The following is a 15,742-nucleotide window of genomic DNA, read 5'->3' as shown; positions in this document are numbered from 1 at the left end:
GAGATGGCACCGGGAGACTCTATGTGTCTGTGATGACCTCCCATTTTATTTTCGTCCAGTTAAATAACACTCAAACATGACAGCTGGCAGCAGACGCATCTCAGAAACAACCCAAGCAACCTCAATTCCAAACACCCGGCCTCTGGGTATCCCTCCCATCATGCCATAGGAAAATAATAATAAAGGCATTCTGTGGACTGCCCTTAGCTCAGTGTGTGTTCATGCATATACCAGAGTACACGGTAATAGAAAGACGGCTGATTCTTTGCAACACTGACTATTTCCAAAGGGAGAGTCGTATTAACTTTCAAGTATGCAATGGCATTTGCACTTCACACTAACAAGGAAAGCAGACCTGATTTCTCCTGCTTCATGGTCTAACTTAGAAAAAGATGCTAACAAATGAACATTCTAGGGACCTTTGGAAAGAATCTGACATTTTCATTGACTCTCCCACCTTGAATCCATCAACCCCCAGCCCCACCCCCAACACACACAAATGTAAGAATGTTAAAATATATGAGGTGTATTCAGAGACCAATATTTCACACCCCGTCGCCCCAAACCTGGGATATGTGTACAACAGAGTCCATACACGTTTCAGTCCCTTCTGTCTTTTAGGAATACATGATCATATGTATATGAACAGTTCCGGGTCTGATCCGAGCACGGATCAGAGCTCTGTAAACCAGAGCTCCAGAGAAAGGAGGGTAGACATATTGGTTTGTTTTCTGGGGAATCAAATTGAGACAGACTATACACAGATGTGCCTGTGACAACACTTTTTACCCGCCCAAGGGAGACACAGCTCCGTCGCCCGGAGTCGCCGGTCCCTTTAAGAAGACTCCGGTCTTCCCCCCAGTGGGCTCCAGCGGCGCCCGCAGCAAAAGGCAAACTTGCCTGGCTCATTGGTGGGGGGGAAACGCCGCGCTGGGTGGGAGCTGAGAGCGCGCCAGAGTGCGCTGCGGGCTTCTTTCCCCTTCCCCTTTCCTTAACCCTTGCGGGAGCGGAGGGACAGGGCGGTGCTGCAGCACCGACGAGCCGGGGCGCTGACTGCCGTGGGCTCCGGAAACTTTGCGCCGAGCGTGGGATTGACTAGGCAGAGCCGAGCCGGCTAGCTGGCCTGGAAAGGGACGGGGGAAGGGCGGCGGGAGGGAGGTCCGACCCTTCTGCACCCCAGGTCTCTAGCCCGGGGCGCTGGAAAGGCGGGGGCGCCACGGCCGCTGCGGCGGGGGAGCTGTCCCTTCAGCACCATGGACCTAAAGCCTGGGCGTTAGGGAGGCGGAGGCGGGGCAACAGGCGGGAGCTGTCCCTTCAGCCCCGCGGACCTTTGCCCTCAGATGAAACCGCCCGGCCCCCGCCCCAGGACTCTTGTCTTTTCTCCAGTTTGAGCGGGGGTGTCAGGAGCAGGCGGAGAGCTTTCCTGGGAGGCTGGGGAAGCAATGAACACTCTTCTCAGCGACTCGCCTCCCAGCAGTGCTATTTTTTGCCATCCGCCCTCACCCCCAGCACACGCGCTCGCACACACACGCACGCACGCACACACACACACATAAACCTCTCTGGATTTCTTTGCCTAGAGTCTCCCGGGGCTGTGAGGAGCCAGGCGCATCTCAAACCAAGCTGGCAGCTCCAGGCTCCGGAGCCATGCCCTGCACGGACCCTCATCTTTACCAAGCTCCTGAGGAATGAAAGGAACCCAGGGATCCTCAGAAGGCAGCAGTGATGTGGACCAACCCCCTGGAACCTGCACCCTTCCAAGGGCCATAGGCGACCCAGGGAACCGGAGAGAGCTCCAGACAGGAAATCCCAGCTTTCCCAAAGTCCCTGTGGATGCTGACAAAAGGAGACCCGAATTTTTGGAAAAGCCTGCCCTAGGTTACCCAGCTGCAGAGTGATTTTCCCCTCTGGCATTGAACCTACCGCTCCAACCCCCAGCCATCCAGAGTACCATGAAGAATTATGAGGATGTGTGACAGAGGTATCCAGATGTTGATCACCACTGTGGGAGCCTTCGCAGCTTTTAGTTTAATGACCATTGCAGTGGGCACGGACTACTGGTTATATTCCAGAGGTGTGTGCAGGACTAAATCTACAAGTGATAATGAAACCAGCAGGAAGAATGAAGAAGTAATGACCCATTCGGGGTTGTGGAGGACCTGCTGCCTAGAAGGTATTTACAAATTCCTCTCAATGGCCCTAAATAATGCAGTTTCTGATATTCTGATATTCCGGTGGGTGTTTGGGGAGATGGAGGCAGTGATGGGGAACGAGGAATAGTTTGAATTATTGCTGAGAATGTGCAGATGTCCAGATTGTTCCGGCAAGACTAATGCTGTGTGGGATGAAGAGGTCGAGTCTTGTTGATTGTTTTTGGTTTAAGCTTCAGGAGATGAGATTTTGTGGTACTCTTAAGCAGCTTCTGCAGTTGAGCAAAGTCTCCAGATCCAAAATTCCTAAGCATGTTGTGAACTGCTTTGATCTGTGGCTTGTGATGGGGTCTTGGGCTCTGCTTAAATTGCATTTCAGTGGGGGATGGGGGGAGAGGGAGCGAGGAAGAGAGAGGAAGGAAGAGAGAGAGAGGGAGGGAGAGATGGAGAGAGAGACTGTGAGCTAGGCTGGCACACTCTGAGCTATTTCCTTATTTCTAACATAGTCTTATCAGTTTCTTCTGAGTTCGGTCTAAGTAGATATTTTCATGAACTTGCATTGCCAACAAGACTAACATATGTGAACCCCTACACACACACACACACACACACACGCACACACATGCACAGACACGTTTTAGCAAAACTTCCTTATTAATACATGTTTCATTCACTCTTTGGGATCAAAACAAAACTGGAGTGTTAGTATTTGATATCCACCTGTCTTCTTTCTTAAATCATCTCCAAACTCAACAAATATATTTTCATGACATTTGCATAAGATCAGTTCTCCAAAAATCACAGTTTCTAATTTAAAAAAAAATTGAGAATTTGCTCTAAAATATAACGAAGAGGACAGACCAATTTTTAGAATGTCAAGCTCTTGGGTAGCCTGTCTCACTCTTCAACTTGCTTTCACTACACCAGAAGTCACTCTCAGCAGCGCTGGGCAATGCCTGAATGTCAGTGGTAGTAAATAAAAAGATAGAGAAGAAGATCAAAGCTCTTTCGAGGGGCCTGAGGGAAGGCACTGGATTAGAGGGGCAGAAGGGAGTTTTCTCAGGCTTCTGAGCAATCCGTGAAGCTTGTCACAGTGATGAGCAAGGAAATCTGGGTTTCCTGTATGTTGCCCTTCCCTGTTTGCCATTGGTTCTCCATGCCTGCATTCCCACTGGCTGGCATTTGTCAGGGCTTTTTGAGAACTTGCATTTATGTAAATCACTTAGGAAATCATGCTATGACATCACTTGCTAGTGTAATATTGCATCATTCCCTGGCCTTCTTCCCATGTCCTGACAGTCTGAACAACTGCTCTCCTGACTAGCACTACTATAATCGATTCTGTTTCCAACACAAACCTGCAACTGGTGGAAATCCCAGGTAGGAAAAGACTACTTTAAATGCAACAAGGATCACTGTGCTTGAAGTCAGAAGACCTGGGTAGTGCTGCAAACTATCTGTGTGACCTTGGCTAAGACATTTACCTCCTCCAACCCTCGCTTATCAATCTGGGAAAAGATTACTTTGGAATAGGTGATCACGAGTTAGCACTATCCAAAGCTCTTAGTGTATCCAGCGTACCAAAGGAAATTTTAGAACAATTCTCTCCCAAACATTGACAGAAATCTAATATTTGTGATCATTGGTGATCAGATGTGGTGAAGTCATTTTCCTTGGGGAAATTCCACAATTCTCTTTCCTCTATTGACAACAAAGAATTGAATTACCTTTTGTAAAGCTGTGATTTGGTGGATGTCTTGGTATCTACATGGTTCTAAGAATGACATGAGAAATTTGAGCCAAACAAGGTATATATGTAGACCATGTTTCAGTTATCTCCGGTTCTTCTGACTCTTGGAACAAAACCTGGGAATGTACAATTAAACACCAATTTTGGCTTCCCCTATTAGGGCCTAAAATCCCTAAATCCTTTCTCAGAATCTTTCAACTGATGGTTTCTCTTTTCTCCAACATCATGTCCTACACCCACAGTTTGTACAAAGAATTGGAACCCCACCCAGGCATTCTGTGGGCTTAGTGGGAGAAGTGAGAATTTGAATCAAGATGGAACTGGATGCATCCAAGATATGCTCTTGGTCAGGTGAATTCTTTTGAGAAAATTTGTTGCAGTCTTCATGCAATTTGGCTCAGCCATATTTTTAAATATTTTTTGAAGTATTAAATACAGTAACTTTAATGAGTCACAGTGAATTTTTAGCTATGTGTACACCCATGGAACCAACACTTAGCTGGGCCTGGCTGGCATCTGAGCCAAGGTTTTTCTTCAGGTACTGAATATATCAAGTGTGCAAGGAATTTCAGGAACCTCTGATTTCCTGCATGCAGTAGGCAGAATCCATCCTCTGGGGTAAAGGTGTATCACCGTCTCTCATTCAGTATCTCCTGTCTCCTAGAGTCTCAACATCCTCACTCTTCTGGTCCTTTAGTGTCAGAGAGTAAATGGAGGTCCTGCAGCTCAGTGTTCCCCGATATCAAATTAGAAGAATCAGCTCATCCACACTTTTTGAAGAGCCATGAGAGAATGTGGCTCTTTTGTCCAAAAGAGAATGCTCAGGAGGGACATGACAGCTGTCTGCAAATATCTGAAGGGTTGTCATGTGGGAAAGAGATTTGAAATGTTCTTTGTGGCCTCCAGGGGGTAGAAGTAAGATCTAGAAGAAAATAGGTTTTACCTTAACATAAATAACCATGCCATGTGGAGTAGGGAGCTTTAAGAGGTATGGGTTCTCTACCACCAATGATATTCAAGAATAAGGAAACTACATCAGTGTTTCCAAACTTTGGTAGTCATCAGAATCACATAGGAAGCATTAAAAAAAAGAAAAAAAAAGATTATTAAGCCTCACAACTAGATTCTCTGCTTCCATAGGTCTGTGGTGAATCTGAATTTTCTGAAACTCCTCCAAGCAATTCTGATGTTAAAGCCAACGTGTATTGAGTATTTACAATGGGCCTGGCAACATTGTGTGTGCTAAGAAGGATCACATCGCTCAAAGGAGAGAAGGGATGTTTCCAGTTTTCATTTCTATAACTCACCAGAATGTCATTTATATTTAGTACTTACTCTGTGCTAGCACTGTTCTGACAATTTTGAAAAATTAACTTTTTCCTCTTCAGAGGAGCTCATTGATGGAGGTATTATTATTATTGTCCTGGTTTTATAGGTGAGGAAACTGAGGCCTAGAGAGAGTACAAGACCTGCCCGAGGTCACATACCCAAACTCAGCAGGCACTCCTTCACCTAAACCATGTTGCTTCTCAGAGCGTTTGCTAGAGCACATTAATTCACGCTCCAGTGGATAGGTTGTTACTGGTACAAATATTCGCTTGTGAGAATGTCCAGACACAGGGTTTTTCCATTCAGAAGCCTCAGGTCCCAGAACACTCAGCATGCCTGTGCCTCATCTGCAGGGGTGCAGGAGACATCAGACAGACACAGACTTGGAGATGGCAAAGGACACGTTTTGAATGAAGAAACAATCGACCTATGTAGAGACACCCACATTCAGAAAGCCTGACTCATTATCTGTATCTGGAAAGCACGCGAGGCATTCACAAAGTAGGGCCCCAACTTGCTGCGTGTTTTCAATGACAGCATGTGGATTTGAATGAGAACATTGTTTGGTGTACGATTTCCCCCATGAAGAAGACCCAAGCAAAGTGATGTATTTACAGAGTGCAAAGACCCCACAGGCCTGGTAACAAGGGACCCTGAGCTCTCGTCGCATTTCTGTCACTACCAGTTACAGGAATTGTGCATATTCTTTTCCTCCTTTGGGCCTCAGTTTACCCAGTTCTGAAATGAAAGCTTCAGATAAGGTTAGGGAGTGAACAAATCCCAGTGTCCATGTAGACGAGGCAGGTAATGTTAACAGTTGAAACAAGCATCTCACTGTTCTATGGGGGGAACGTCACTGCATGTGAGAAGATATATGGTAACTGAAACATGGTCTCTGTGTGGGGGGCAACAGAGAATGGTGGGGACTGAGGCACACTGGAGTACACAAGCTCCCATCCAAGGGTCAATTACTATATGACTTGAGTTGATTTTTACCCTGGGGAAATGTGTGCCAAATTCATCCCAATATTCCAGATATTTAAAAGCCACATATAAAATCTCTTAAGTTTTAAAATGTGGCCAACTAAATTAACTTTTTAAAATTGCACTGCCTGTCAGCCCAACCTTTTCTCATCGTTGAATCTGACCCATGCGCTGCCAGTTTAAAGGCCCTTTTAATCCAAATTTCTGTTATTTCCCTATTTTATTCCTGAATTGTTGTCCATTAGTCAGTGATCACTTTTTCAGTTCATTTTTTAAAAATTCTGACTAAGAAAATAAAGCCCACTTAGCTTTTAGGACAAGGAACTTAAAATTATGGAAAAGAGTTTCCATAAACTGATATTTCTTCTACAGATGGGCCTGGACGACATCAAACATCTGGCTGAAAACCTGAAAAAAAAAATTAGCCAGTCATTAGAAGTTCCCCCATATTTCCAAATCTCCAGATGGTTGACTTTTTCAGCCAGATGGGGTTGCAGCTTTATTTATGTGTTCAGAAGCCTTCGGGGAAGCTGCAAAGATGTGATTAAGGACAGGGATAAGAGAAGGACATAACTGTGGTTGAGTATTTCCTGTGTGCCGAGCCCTGTGCTGAGTGCTCTCACATACGGTAACTCATACACTTTTCATATGTCCTATCTCCCTCCAGTAGAAGAGAAGGACAGGGATCCTTGTCTGTTGGGAGCACGGCTCTACCTCTACAGCTTAGCAACAGTACCGAGTAGTCACTTCCGCTCCTCTCCTCTTACATCTGATGCTGCACCTTCCCTTAGATGGGGGTGCAGAATGCTCTGACTCTCTTCCCTACTCTTGACCTTGTTCCTGTTCCTTTCCCTGCATGGTTCCTCTTTGCTTCTAAAGCCCAAGAGGTAAACAGAGGAGAGAAGTGGACCGGAGTCTTAAGGCAGAATGTGGGTGAGTGACTATGCCTGTGTTTGTGGGACCAGTCAGGATTGGGGAGGTGGCAGAGGTTGAGGTGTGAGCATGATAACATTCAACCAGAACATGTCTGTATAGCCATATTGCTCGCTAAAATGTTGAAATACTTGCCTACTTCTTGGTAAACAGCATCTGGCCCAAGTCCCCCATCAACCCTCCCCCTCCCACCACCACTATAGCTACCCTAGCTTATTCTGGAACCTCCCAGACATCTATGAGATCTGTCCAGTAAAGGGTTAAGACCTGGCGCAACAGAGGCCATCGTGATCCGGACCCAGTGCTATGGAAACATCCGTTCTGACTGGCTGGTCTCATGTCCTACCTGTGATAAAAATTCTGAATCTTATTCCTACTTCTGTCATTGGTTGAAAAGACCTACTCCTCTTCTTTCTACCTCAAACCCAGCCAACTACCTTTGGACTCAAAGATTCTACCCATCTTAAGAAGTAGATGATTTGAAAATAATTCTGTTCACTTCATCACTTGAAATTTTATTTTCTGAATTGGAAAAAAGGCAAGGAATCTGCATTCCAAGGTTGGGTAACTAGTGTGGGTTATTAACATGGTGACTAGTGTGGGTTACTAGTGCGCATCAAGAAAAAATAAGAGAAGAAAAAAAACACACAAAAAAGATGACTGTGTCCTTTGAATGTTCTCTTGGAGCAGTGTCTAACAATCTTATCAGAAGGGTCATCTGATTCTTTAGAGAAATGTAATTTTGTTTGACTTAGTTTTATTATAGATAAAGGGCCAGTGGTATAGTTAGATGCTTACTTGTAGAAAATTTGGAAAGATGCACATGAATTTGCTCATTAGAGGTGCAAATGATTTCTGTTCATCAGAAGAGATAAGCTCAAATGTAGATTTATTGCCCTCCCTCGAGGACATGAATCAGTTTTACATCTAACTTGACATTCTTACTTCAGAAATTTTTTTCCCTGAAAAATATATATAACATCCTCCTTTGAACTAGCTTTGTCATTCTGCTAGTTCTCTCATTGATGAGTTGAATTAAATTTGACATGAGCTCTTTGTATATTTTAGGAAAATGATGTTTCTAACTATTTAAAAATTATACTCTGACATGTGGAAGCACCCCCAGCAAAACCAATGTTTCTGAGGTTAAAGAGACTCCCACAAGACTCCAAAGTTATTTTGTGTTTTCCTCCATCCACACGACCCTGCCAGAGCCCACTTTTTAGTTGTAGGAGCAAATGGGCCTTTAATCATTTGGGAACTGTTCTCTGACCACAGAGACTGGGAGAACAGCAGGGGTCTTGAGGTCAGGTGGACCTGGGTTCTTACCTGGTCCTGGTGTTTATTGGCTGCAATGCCTGGGAAGTGGCTTCACCTCTGAGCATGAGTTTCCTTGCCTGTAAAATGAAGACACACAGTAGCAAGCCCTACCAACTGTTTCTATTTCTGTGCTTCTTGTGGTTCCTTCATTCCTTCAGACCTCCAAATAATACATTGACCAGTAGTCCACTGACATCCTTTTTAGACAACGACCATTCGCAAAGACAAATGATAAGCTAGCTTTCTTACGCCACCTCCCTTTCTCCCAAAACTTGTGGTTCCTCAGCGAGTTGCCTGTGGCTCCAAGAAGAATCATTCACAACGATGGAGGGTGCCTGCAAAAAAAGAGAGGCTGGCATCACGTTCCTGGGTTGGAACCTGCTCCTCTGGCTACTTCAATAAGGAGGCTGAGAGACGGAATAGCAATACGGCTGCCTTTGCGGAATGGGGAGGTTCGACAGGTTGTGTGGATCTGGTAGTGAAGGGCTAAGCTTGAGCCATTTGGGCAGTATCCCACCTAAGAGAGAAGCCCATTAGGCACGAAGACCCCAGTCAGAGCTACATAACGTCATGACGATGTTGCCCTGCACGGGGCTGCTGGGTCTAGGGGTGAAGCAGGGACTGAGAGTGGGTCCCCACCCCATTCCCCAAACCATGCACCTTGGCCCAGAGCTGAGTCCATCCAAAGGAAGGAGGACCTTTAAAAAATGTTCACAGGGTACTGTATGATTCAACTGCAGGTCCCCCAGCATGGCGCCATGAGTTACCAGTGATGGGGGTACCAAAGGGGGATGGAAGAGACTGGCTCAGACTCCAATACCCCACATGGGGGAGGGAAGTTGCCGTGGGAAGGCCCCCTAGGGTTCTCCAATCACCAATGCACGCGCCTCCAAAAGTCAGTCACCATGTCGACCCCTGTCTTGCAGAGAACCCTGACGATCAGTGTTGGCTGGGGAAGTGGTAACAACAGACAGTAAAGGTTTGCAGACTCACCCAGCTAAGTGAAGTGACATTTTGGCCATTTCTTTTTCCTTCCTGCTCCCTGCCACAACACACCAAAGGCGCTAGAACCGAAAAGAGGAATGGGTAGAGAGAGCGCATTGCAATCTGGAAGTTTTAACAGGCAAAAGTGAGTGGAAAGTTATGACCTCCACCCAAAATGTCATTAAGAAAATGAGGGGTTGGATATAACACAGTTGAAAGCTAAAAATAAAATAGTTAAGCGTTCAAATTCCACTAATTTGAGATTCTTCAATAAACAGGGTATATGCCATCATGTTTTGTCTCTAAAATTCTAAAGTTGGAAACCCAGTGGTGTATATCTGCTGTGATCCATAACTGTATTTCAGGGGTTGGCAAACTATAACCCATGGGCCAAATTCAGCCCATGGGCAATTTTTGTAGAAACCACAGGCTATGAATATTTTGCATTTTTAAGTAGTTGGAAAAAATTAAATAATATCCAATAGATTTCGTGACACATAAAAATGATGAGAAATCCACAGTTCAGCATCTATACTTTTGCCTGTTGCCAATAAAAATTCTATGGAAATTTGTTTTCTCTCTTGTTATATATGTATAACATATAGTATCCTCAGTTTTGCTGCTTGGCCTGCAAAGCCTAAAATATTTACTGTCTGGCCCTTTACAGAAGAAGTAAAGTTTGCCAACTCCTGTTATATCTCAGTGGAGAGGCATGGAGGAATCTATAATAACGTTTTATTTCTAGAAGTACCCTTTGTTTTCCTGAGAATATTGGTTGTTGGGGCAGCGGTGGTGGGGTTTTTTTGTACTATTAGCCTTTATCCCAGACTCTTCATCGGACCAGGTGTTCTGTGAGTCCTCTTCTCTTTCCCGCAGAACTTGCACTTAGCTCTTTGCCTAGTTAGTACTATTTTAATGCTTCCTGAGACATGGAGAGGTTGAAAGAAAGTCAGTGAGATCCCTCCCTTGTAAAGGGCTCCAGGAAAATGCAGCCCCTGCCACGGTACACAGGGACCGACGTCTGTCCGGGCCGACCAGAGGGGAAAACTTTGGGAGCCGGTGTTCTGATGGTAATGAAAAGAACAGGACACCAGAGAGAGGGTGAAGGTAGACTCGATCAGACGAGGTCACCGAGTGAGGGTGAAGAAATTGACGTCCACCAAAAAAGAGGCAATTGGTATTGGAAGTCAGATAGAAATCCCCCTCCATTTGCTCTCTGGATAAGGTTCAGCAAGCTCATGAAAACATAAGACAAATATTCTGGAAATGGGTGCTTTTATGGAGATAGACTCATCCTCCATAAATGTTAAGAAACACTAAAGTAGAGCCTAGGGCAGAGGTGAAAGCTGGCATGACCTGAGGATCTCCCAAACCAAGGTGGGAATTGAAGACGTAGAAGTACACAAGGTGCGCCAGAGAAAACCCAGTGGGTATGAAGAGGGAAAGTGACAAAACCCCAAGGAGCATTAACACTTCAGGGGCAGGAAGCAGAGGAGCTGGTGAAAATTGGAAAGAAAGGCAGAGATGAAGAGGAAGTTATCAGGATTTGACTCACATTTTAAGGGGCTGCAGAGTCTTGCTCTAAAAGGGTGGAGAACGGTTCAGGCGAGACTAGCAGCTCTCCAGCCCACGAGGTTTGCATGAGAGGACCCATGTCCAGGGCATACCTGCCCTTCCACCTGGAATCAGTAAACAGGTGGGGCGTCCATAGAGATCCTGGGGGCTACATCCAAGGAAGCTGCAGAAGGAGAGGCTGGGCCCTGAAAACCCCAGAAAGCAGTGCCAAGGAAATAATAAATAGCTAACGCTTAATGAACACCTTCTGTGTGCCAGGCTGTGATTACTAGGGCAGACCATGCGTTTATTTCTGGACTAACCCCTGAGCATTGATTGATTGGTTGATTGATTGACTGATTGATTTAACAGACACATACTATATCTGCTACTGTTCTAAGTGAGCACTTGGCAAATATCATTTGATATTTAAATTACGTGTTCAGGAGGTAGATACTGCTGTAATCCCCGCTTTACAAATAGGAGAACGGAGACCCAGAGAGCACACGGTTGGTAAGAGGCAGAGCTGGGATTCCAACCCTGTCCCTGTGCTTCCTTTCGTGACTGTACTCCAGGCTTTTGGATAAGCACCTAGTGTAAACAGATGCGGCTCATAATAGCCCCGAGTACTGCTCAGTATAGACCTGCGCCACCCACAAGGAGACTGAGGCTCATAGAAGTGAGGTAGCTTGTGCTAGATCGCCCGCTAGTGTGCTCCCCACAAGCTTCACCCTCAACGCCACATTGCACTGCCTTCGCTGAAGGACTGGGCTGGTGGGCGGGTCTCCTCCAACCTGCTCACTCCTTTTTGTTTTTTGGGTTTTTTAAAAAAAGATTTTATTTATCTGAGCGAGTGAGTAAGAGAGAGAGAAAGAGCAAGCATGAGCTGAAGAGGAGCAGAGAGAAAGGGAGAAGCAGACTCCCTGCTGAGTGGGGAGCCCGATGGGGATTGATCCCAGAACTCTAGGATCATGACCTGAGCAGAAGGCAGACACTTAACCGGCTGAGCCACCCAGGCACCCCTCCGGCCTGCTCACTCCTATGTCAAGAAGGGTTAGGTGTCAGTCACTGGCTCTGAGCCATTCAACAACCAGAACATTTGTGTAAAATAATTACCCCAGCCTTTCCCAATTTTTATTACAAATCTAGCAAGGTCAGGGAAAAGAAACCGTAAAGCTAAAAATATTTAGATATTGTAGCACTGGGCTGCTGAGAAACGCCCCCTCTGGAGATCAAATGTAAATTTTCTTTAAATGGCAACACCAATCATTTGGAAGTGAGAAGAGCCGAGTTTCTGATTAGATGCAAGTGAGCAAAACATTGGAGATTTTTGCATCTTCTACACTGGATTTGGGTGTCTGCAAACTTGGGGATGCCATTAGGTTCATGGCTGTCCCACTTCCCAAGCGGTAAACTTGGACACATCATTTGTTTTACTTCTTCAAGCTTTTGACTCTGTGTCAGGCAGGAATCAAGTTCTGGTTTAGGGATCTGCAGCAGATTCTCGTGCGGCACTCAAAGAGCGAAAATCATCTTGGCAGAATACAGACACCCACTAGACATGCCATAGACCAATGCACCAGGCCTGGTTCTTGATGACCTTGGGCTTGGAGAGGCCAGAAGTGGGCAACTGAGATGAGGTTGAGGCAAGCAAAGCCTGATGCCATATACCTACCTTTCAACCTGCATGTTTTAAGAAATACCATCCACGATCTTTTTGCTGCCCAAATACACTACCAACCTTATTTTGCTGAACTGGCACATAGTAGAGGCTCAATAAATACGCAGTGAATTTGTTCCTTGAGGGTAGGCAACCCAATTACCTTGAGCTTCTCCTAGTGAACCCATGCTAATCACTACCAATCACTCTTCTGGTCTTAAGTACTTATAAACCACTTTTAAAATAATGTGTCCTATAATTGCCATCTTAATTATTGGTAATTCAGTAGCCTGTATTTTGAGGAAGTCTGGCTTCACGGTCTTGAAAATCTCTACATCATCTGTCCATCCCTTCTTTTCCATTTTTTTCCTCAACGATTACGCAGAGTCGTCCAATAATCCAGGTACAAAGCTGGGGAAAGACAAAAGTAAATACATGTTGTGTGGACATATTGTGGGCAAATCCAGCAGACACTGTTTCCATTCCTTGTGCTTCAGAGTCTATCTGTACTTGGTTACCTGCGTGTTCGGGAAATAGAATCTCCACCACTCTGCATTTTGTAGCATATGCTATGCAGCGTCACGCAAAGCTGCTTTGGAATACAATAATGCCTACCTGTAAAAATGCTTCCAAAAATCACGGGTAACTGTTGAAGCATCTTCTACCATCTCAACTATTACAAAATCCTACTGTCACCTGTAGAAATTAGTTTTGGCATGCAGCAGTTCGTACAGACGCATTATTTACAATAAATCGCTGTGACCCTTTGCAAATTGCAGGACGACAGAACCAATTAGCTGTTTATCAGCTTAAGATGCCTGAAAATATACCCTACCGAGTAAGTCCTGGTTTTTCAAAATATTACTTTTCACCGAAGACAAATCTAGCTTGTGATCAAAATGCTCTAAGTGTTTAGACAAAAATAAAAAGATCAAATCAAGAGGCAATGATGTTAATCTGAGTCAGAGGTCTACTGCACAGCATAGTAATTGCCCTCCTCTGCTTTTTCACTCTGTGCTGAGTGATGGCTTAGCTCCTGAGCACGGGGGAGATGACAGGGTTAGGTTCCAAGAGATAATAAGGTCTGAACCAAGGAAAATTCAGTCTGGACCACCTCCGAAGGTGATATTCCAGTTATAGTTCCTGGATCTGGGCTGCAGCGCTTAGGTAGTGGACGGTCCCAGCCAAACTGTCCAAAAGCTCGAAGGTTCACTGGAGTGGGAAGGGGAATGAGATTGTAAATAGGGTGATCAAGGTAGGCTTCCATGAGAAGGTGACATTTAATCCTGGGTATAAAGGAGATGAGGAACCAAGTCAGGTGGCTGTCAGAAGGAAAGAGCACTCCAGATGGGAAAAAGCAGCAAGTGCAAAGGCCCGGGGGTGGGACATGGATGGGGTGTTCAAGGAGCAAGGGAGTCACTGCAGCTGAAGAGGATGATGAGCTCAGAGGAGGGAGTATATCAGTTGAGGGGTCTAGACCCCAGATTGTGGAAGACCTTGAAGGATGTTGTAAGAACTTTGACTTTGACTCTGAGTGAACTAGAAGGCTTTGGAGGTTTTGAGCCGAAGACTGACATGTTCTTGAGTTTGCAACGTCCGGGTCTTTTCAAAGGAGTTCTTTGCTGCTTGATGGAAGGAACGCTTTGTCCTGTGACTTCCCTTGCTTTTCGCAGGCAAGAACTTCAGCTCTAGTCTTTAAAGTTTTTGCCTCATCTTGCCCTGTGGCTTCTCGAAGACTGGGCACAGTGGAACAACATCCATTCACCATCACCTTCCTTCTTCCCCTGAAAGCAAGCCCCTGGTCTCTTATTGTTTTCAGTATTGTATTTCTTCCCATGGGGAAATGGGGGGGGGCGGTTAACAGTGTTGTGGAAGTTTCTCATGTTTATTGAATCTTGCAAAGCTCTTTGACTCATCCTTCCCGATGGGCAGCCCCTCCTAACTCAGATTCTCAACCTCCTCCAGCTCAGGCCAACATCTTCTCCCACTCTGGTACCCCTTCTCAGCCCGGAGATCCAATAGGGGGTGTGAAGAGAGTGGTTTGCATGTGGGAGAACTCCAGCCTGGCTCCTGGCTCTCTACATCCTTCCTGAGCACCTACTAGGTGCTAGACTTTATGCTAGGTGCTAAGGATTCGGCAGGGAATAAAATAGACAAGTTCCCGTCTTTGGGAAGTTCAGAACTGTAGAGGGAAGACGCTGAGAAACTCCTCTAGGTGAACAGAGCGGGGTACTCCTGAAAGAGGGAGTAGGAGTCCTGGGTTAGTCAGGGGGAGGAGAGGCTCGCCACAGAATGTTCTCTTAGGGGCGTGCATCTTTTCAAGGGGTCTGGCCTACAACAAATGCCCAAAACACATTTGCCAAATGCCCTGCAAGGCTGTATAGGTTACACAGAGGAGAATGGACTTCTCCTGAGTACTGAGGGCTGGAATGGAAATGAATTCAGAACTCCTGGTTTCCTATCCTTAAGCAGACGGAAAAGAAAGCAGGGCAATAGCCTACTTCTAGAAATCCATGGAGACAAACTGAATGACTACACATTCCTCTTGGTTTAAACTCTCTTTTAAACTCTCTTTTTAAAAAAGAAAGCCTGGATATTTGATTTTTGTCATGCTTTTTGAGTGACATATTTTTCTTATTGTATTTTCTTAAAACACTCTTAACATCCAAGTAACGCAAAAACACATTCTCAGTATAAACTTTTTTTTTTCTAAAGATTTTATTTATTTATTTGACAGAGAGAGAGCGAGAGAGGGAACGCAAGCAGGGGGAGTGGGAGAGGGAGAAGCAGGCTTCCCGCTGGGCAGGGAGCCCGATGCGGGGCTTGATCCTAGGACCCTGGGATCGTGACCTGAGCTGAAGGCAGAGGCTTAACGACTGAGCCACCCAGCTGCCCCCTCAGTATAAACTTCTAAAGCAAAACAGATAAGGGTTCCTCTGTACTCTATCTGTATCACCACCCCTCCTTGCCCCCAGATGACTGTTACTTCCATGAACCTCTAATAAACATCATTTCCCTGTCTGCTCTACCACGTCAAAGAGATTAGAAAGGGTGTGTTTTTCTCTTCCAGTTCAAATC

At 45.5% G+C, this 15,742-nt stretch overlaps 1 protein-coding gene across 1 annotated transcript in view; it reads left to right on the top strand.

Moving 5' to 3' along the window:
* Nucleotides 1-1,962: 1,962 nt before the first annotated feature.
* The window catches only part of CACNG3 (calcium voltage-gated channel auxiliary subunit gamma 3), a gene marked incomplete at both ends in the record, with an annotated part of 79,923 nt that continues 66,143 nt past the window's right edge, over nucleotides 1,963-15,742 (top strand). The window contains one exon of the mRNA XM_080831709.1: nucleotides 1,963-2,173. Within this exon, the coding sequence (XP_080687835.1) occupies nucleotides 1,963-2,173 (211 nt within the window). The remainder of the gene's footprint in view (nucleotides 2,174-15,742) is intronic.

Source organism: Martes martes, assembly GCF_963455335.1.
Source record: "Martes martes genome assembly, contig: SUPER_18_unloc_1, whole genome shotgun sequence".
Classification (NCBI taxonomy): Eukaryota; Metazoa; Chordata; class Mammalia; order Carnivora; family Mustelidae; genus Martes; species Martes martes.
This window is presented reverse-complemented; position numbering and strand designations above follow the sequence as displayed.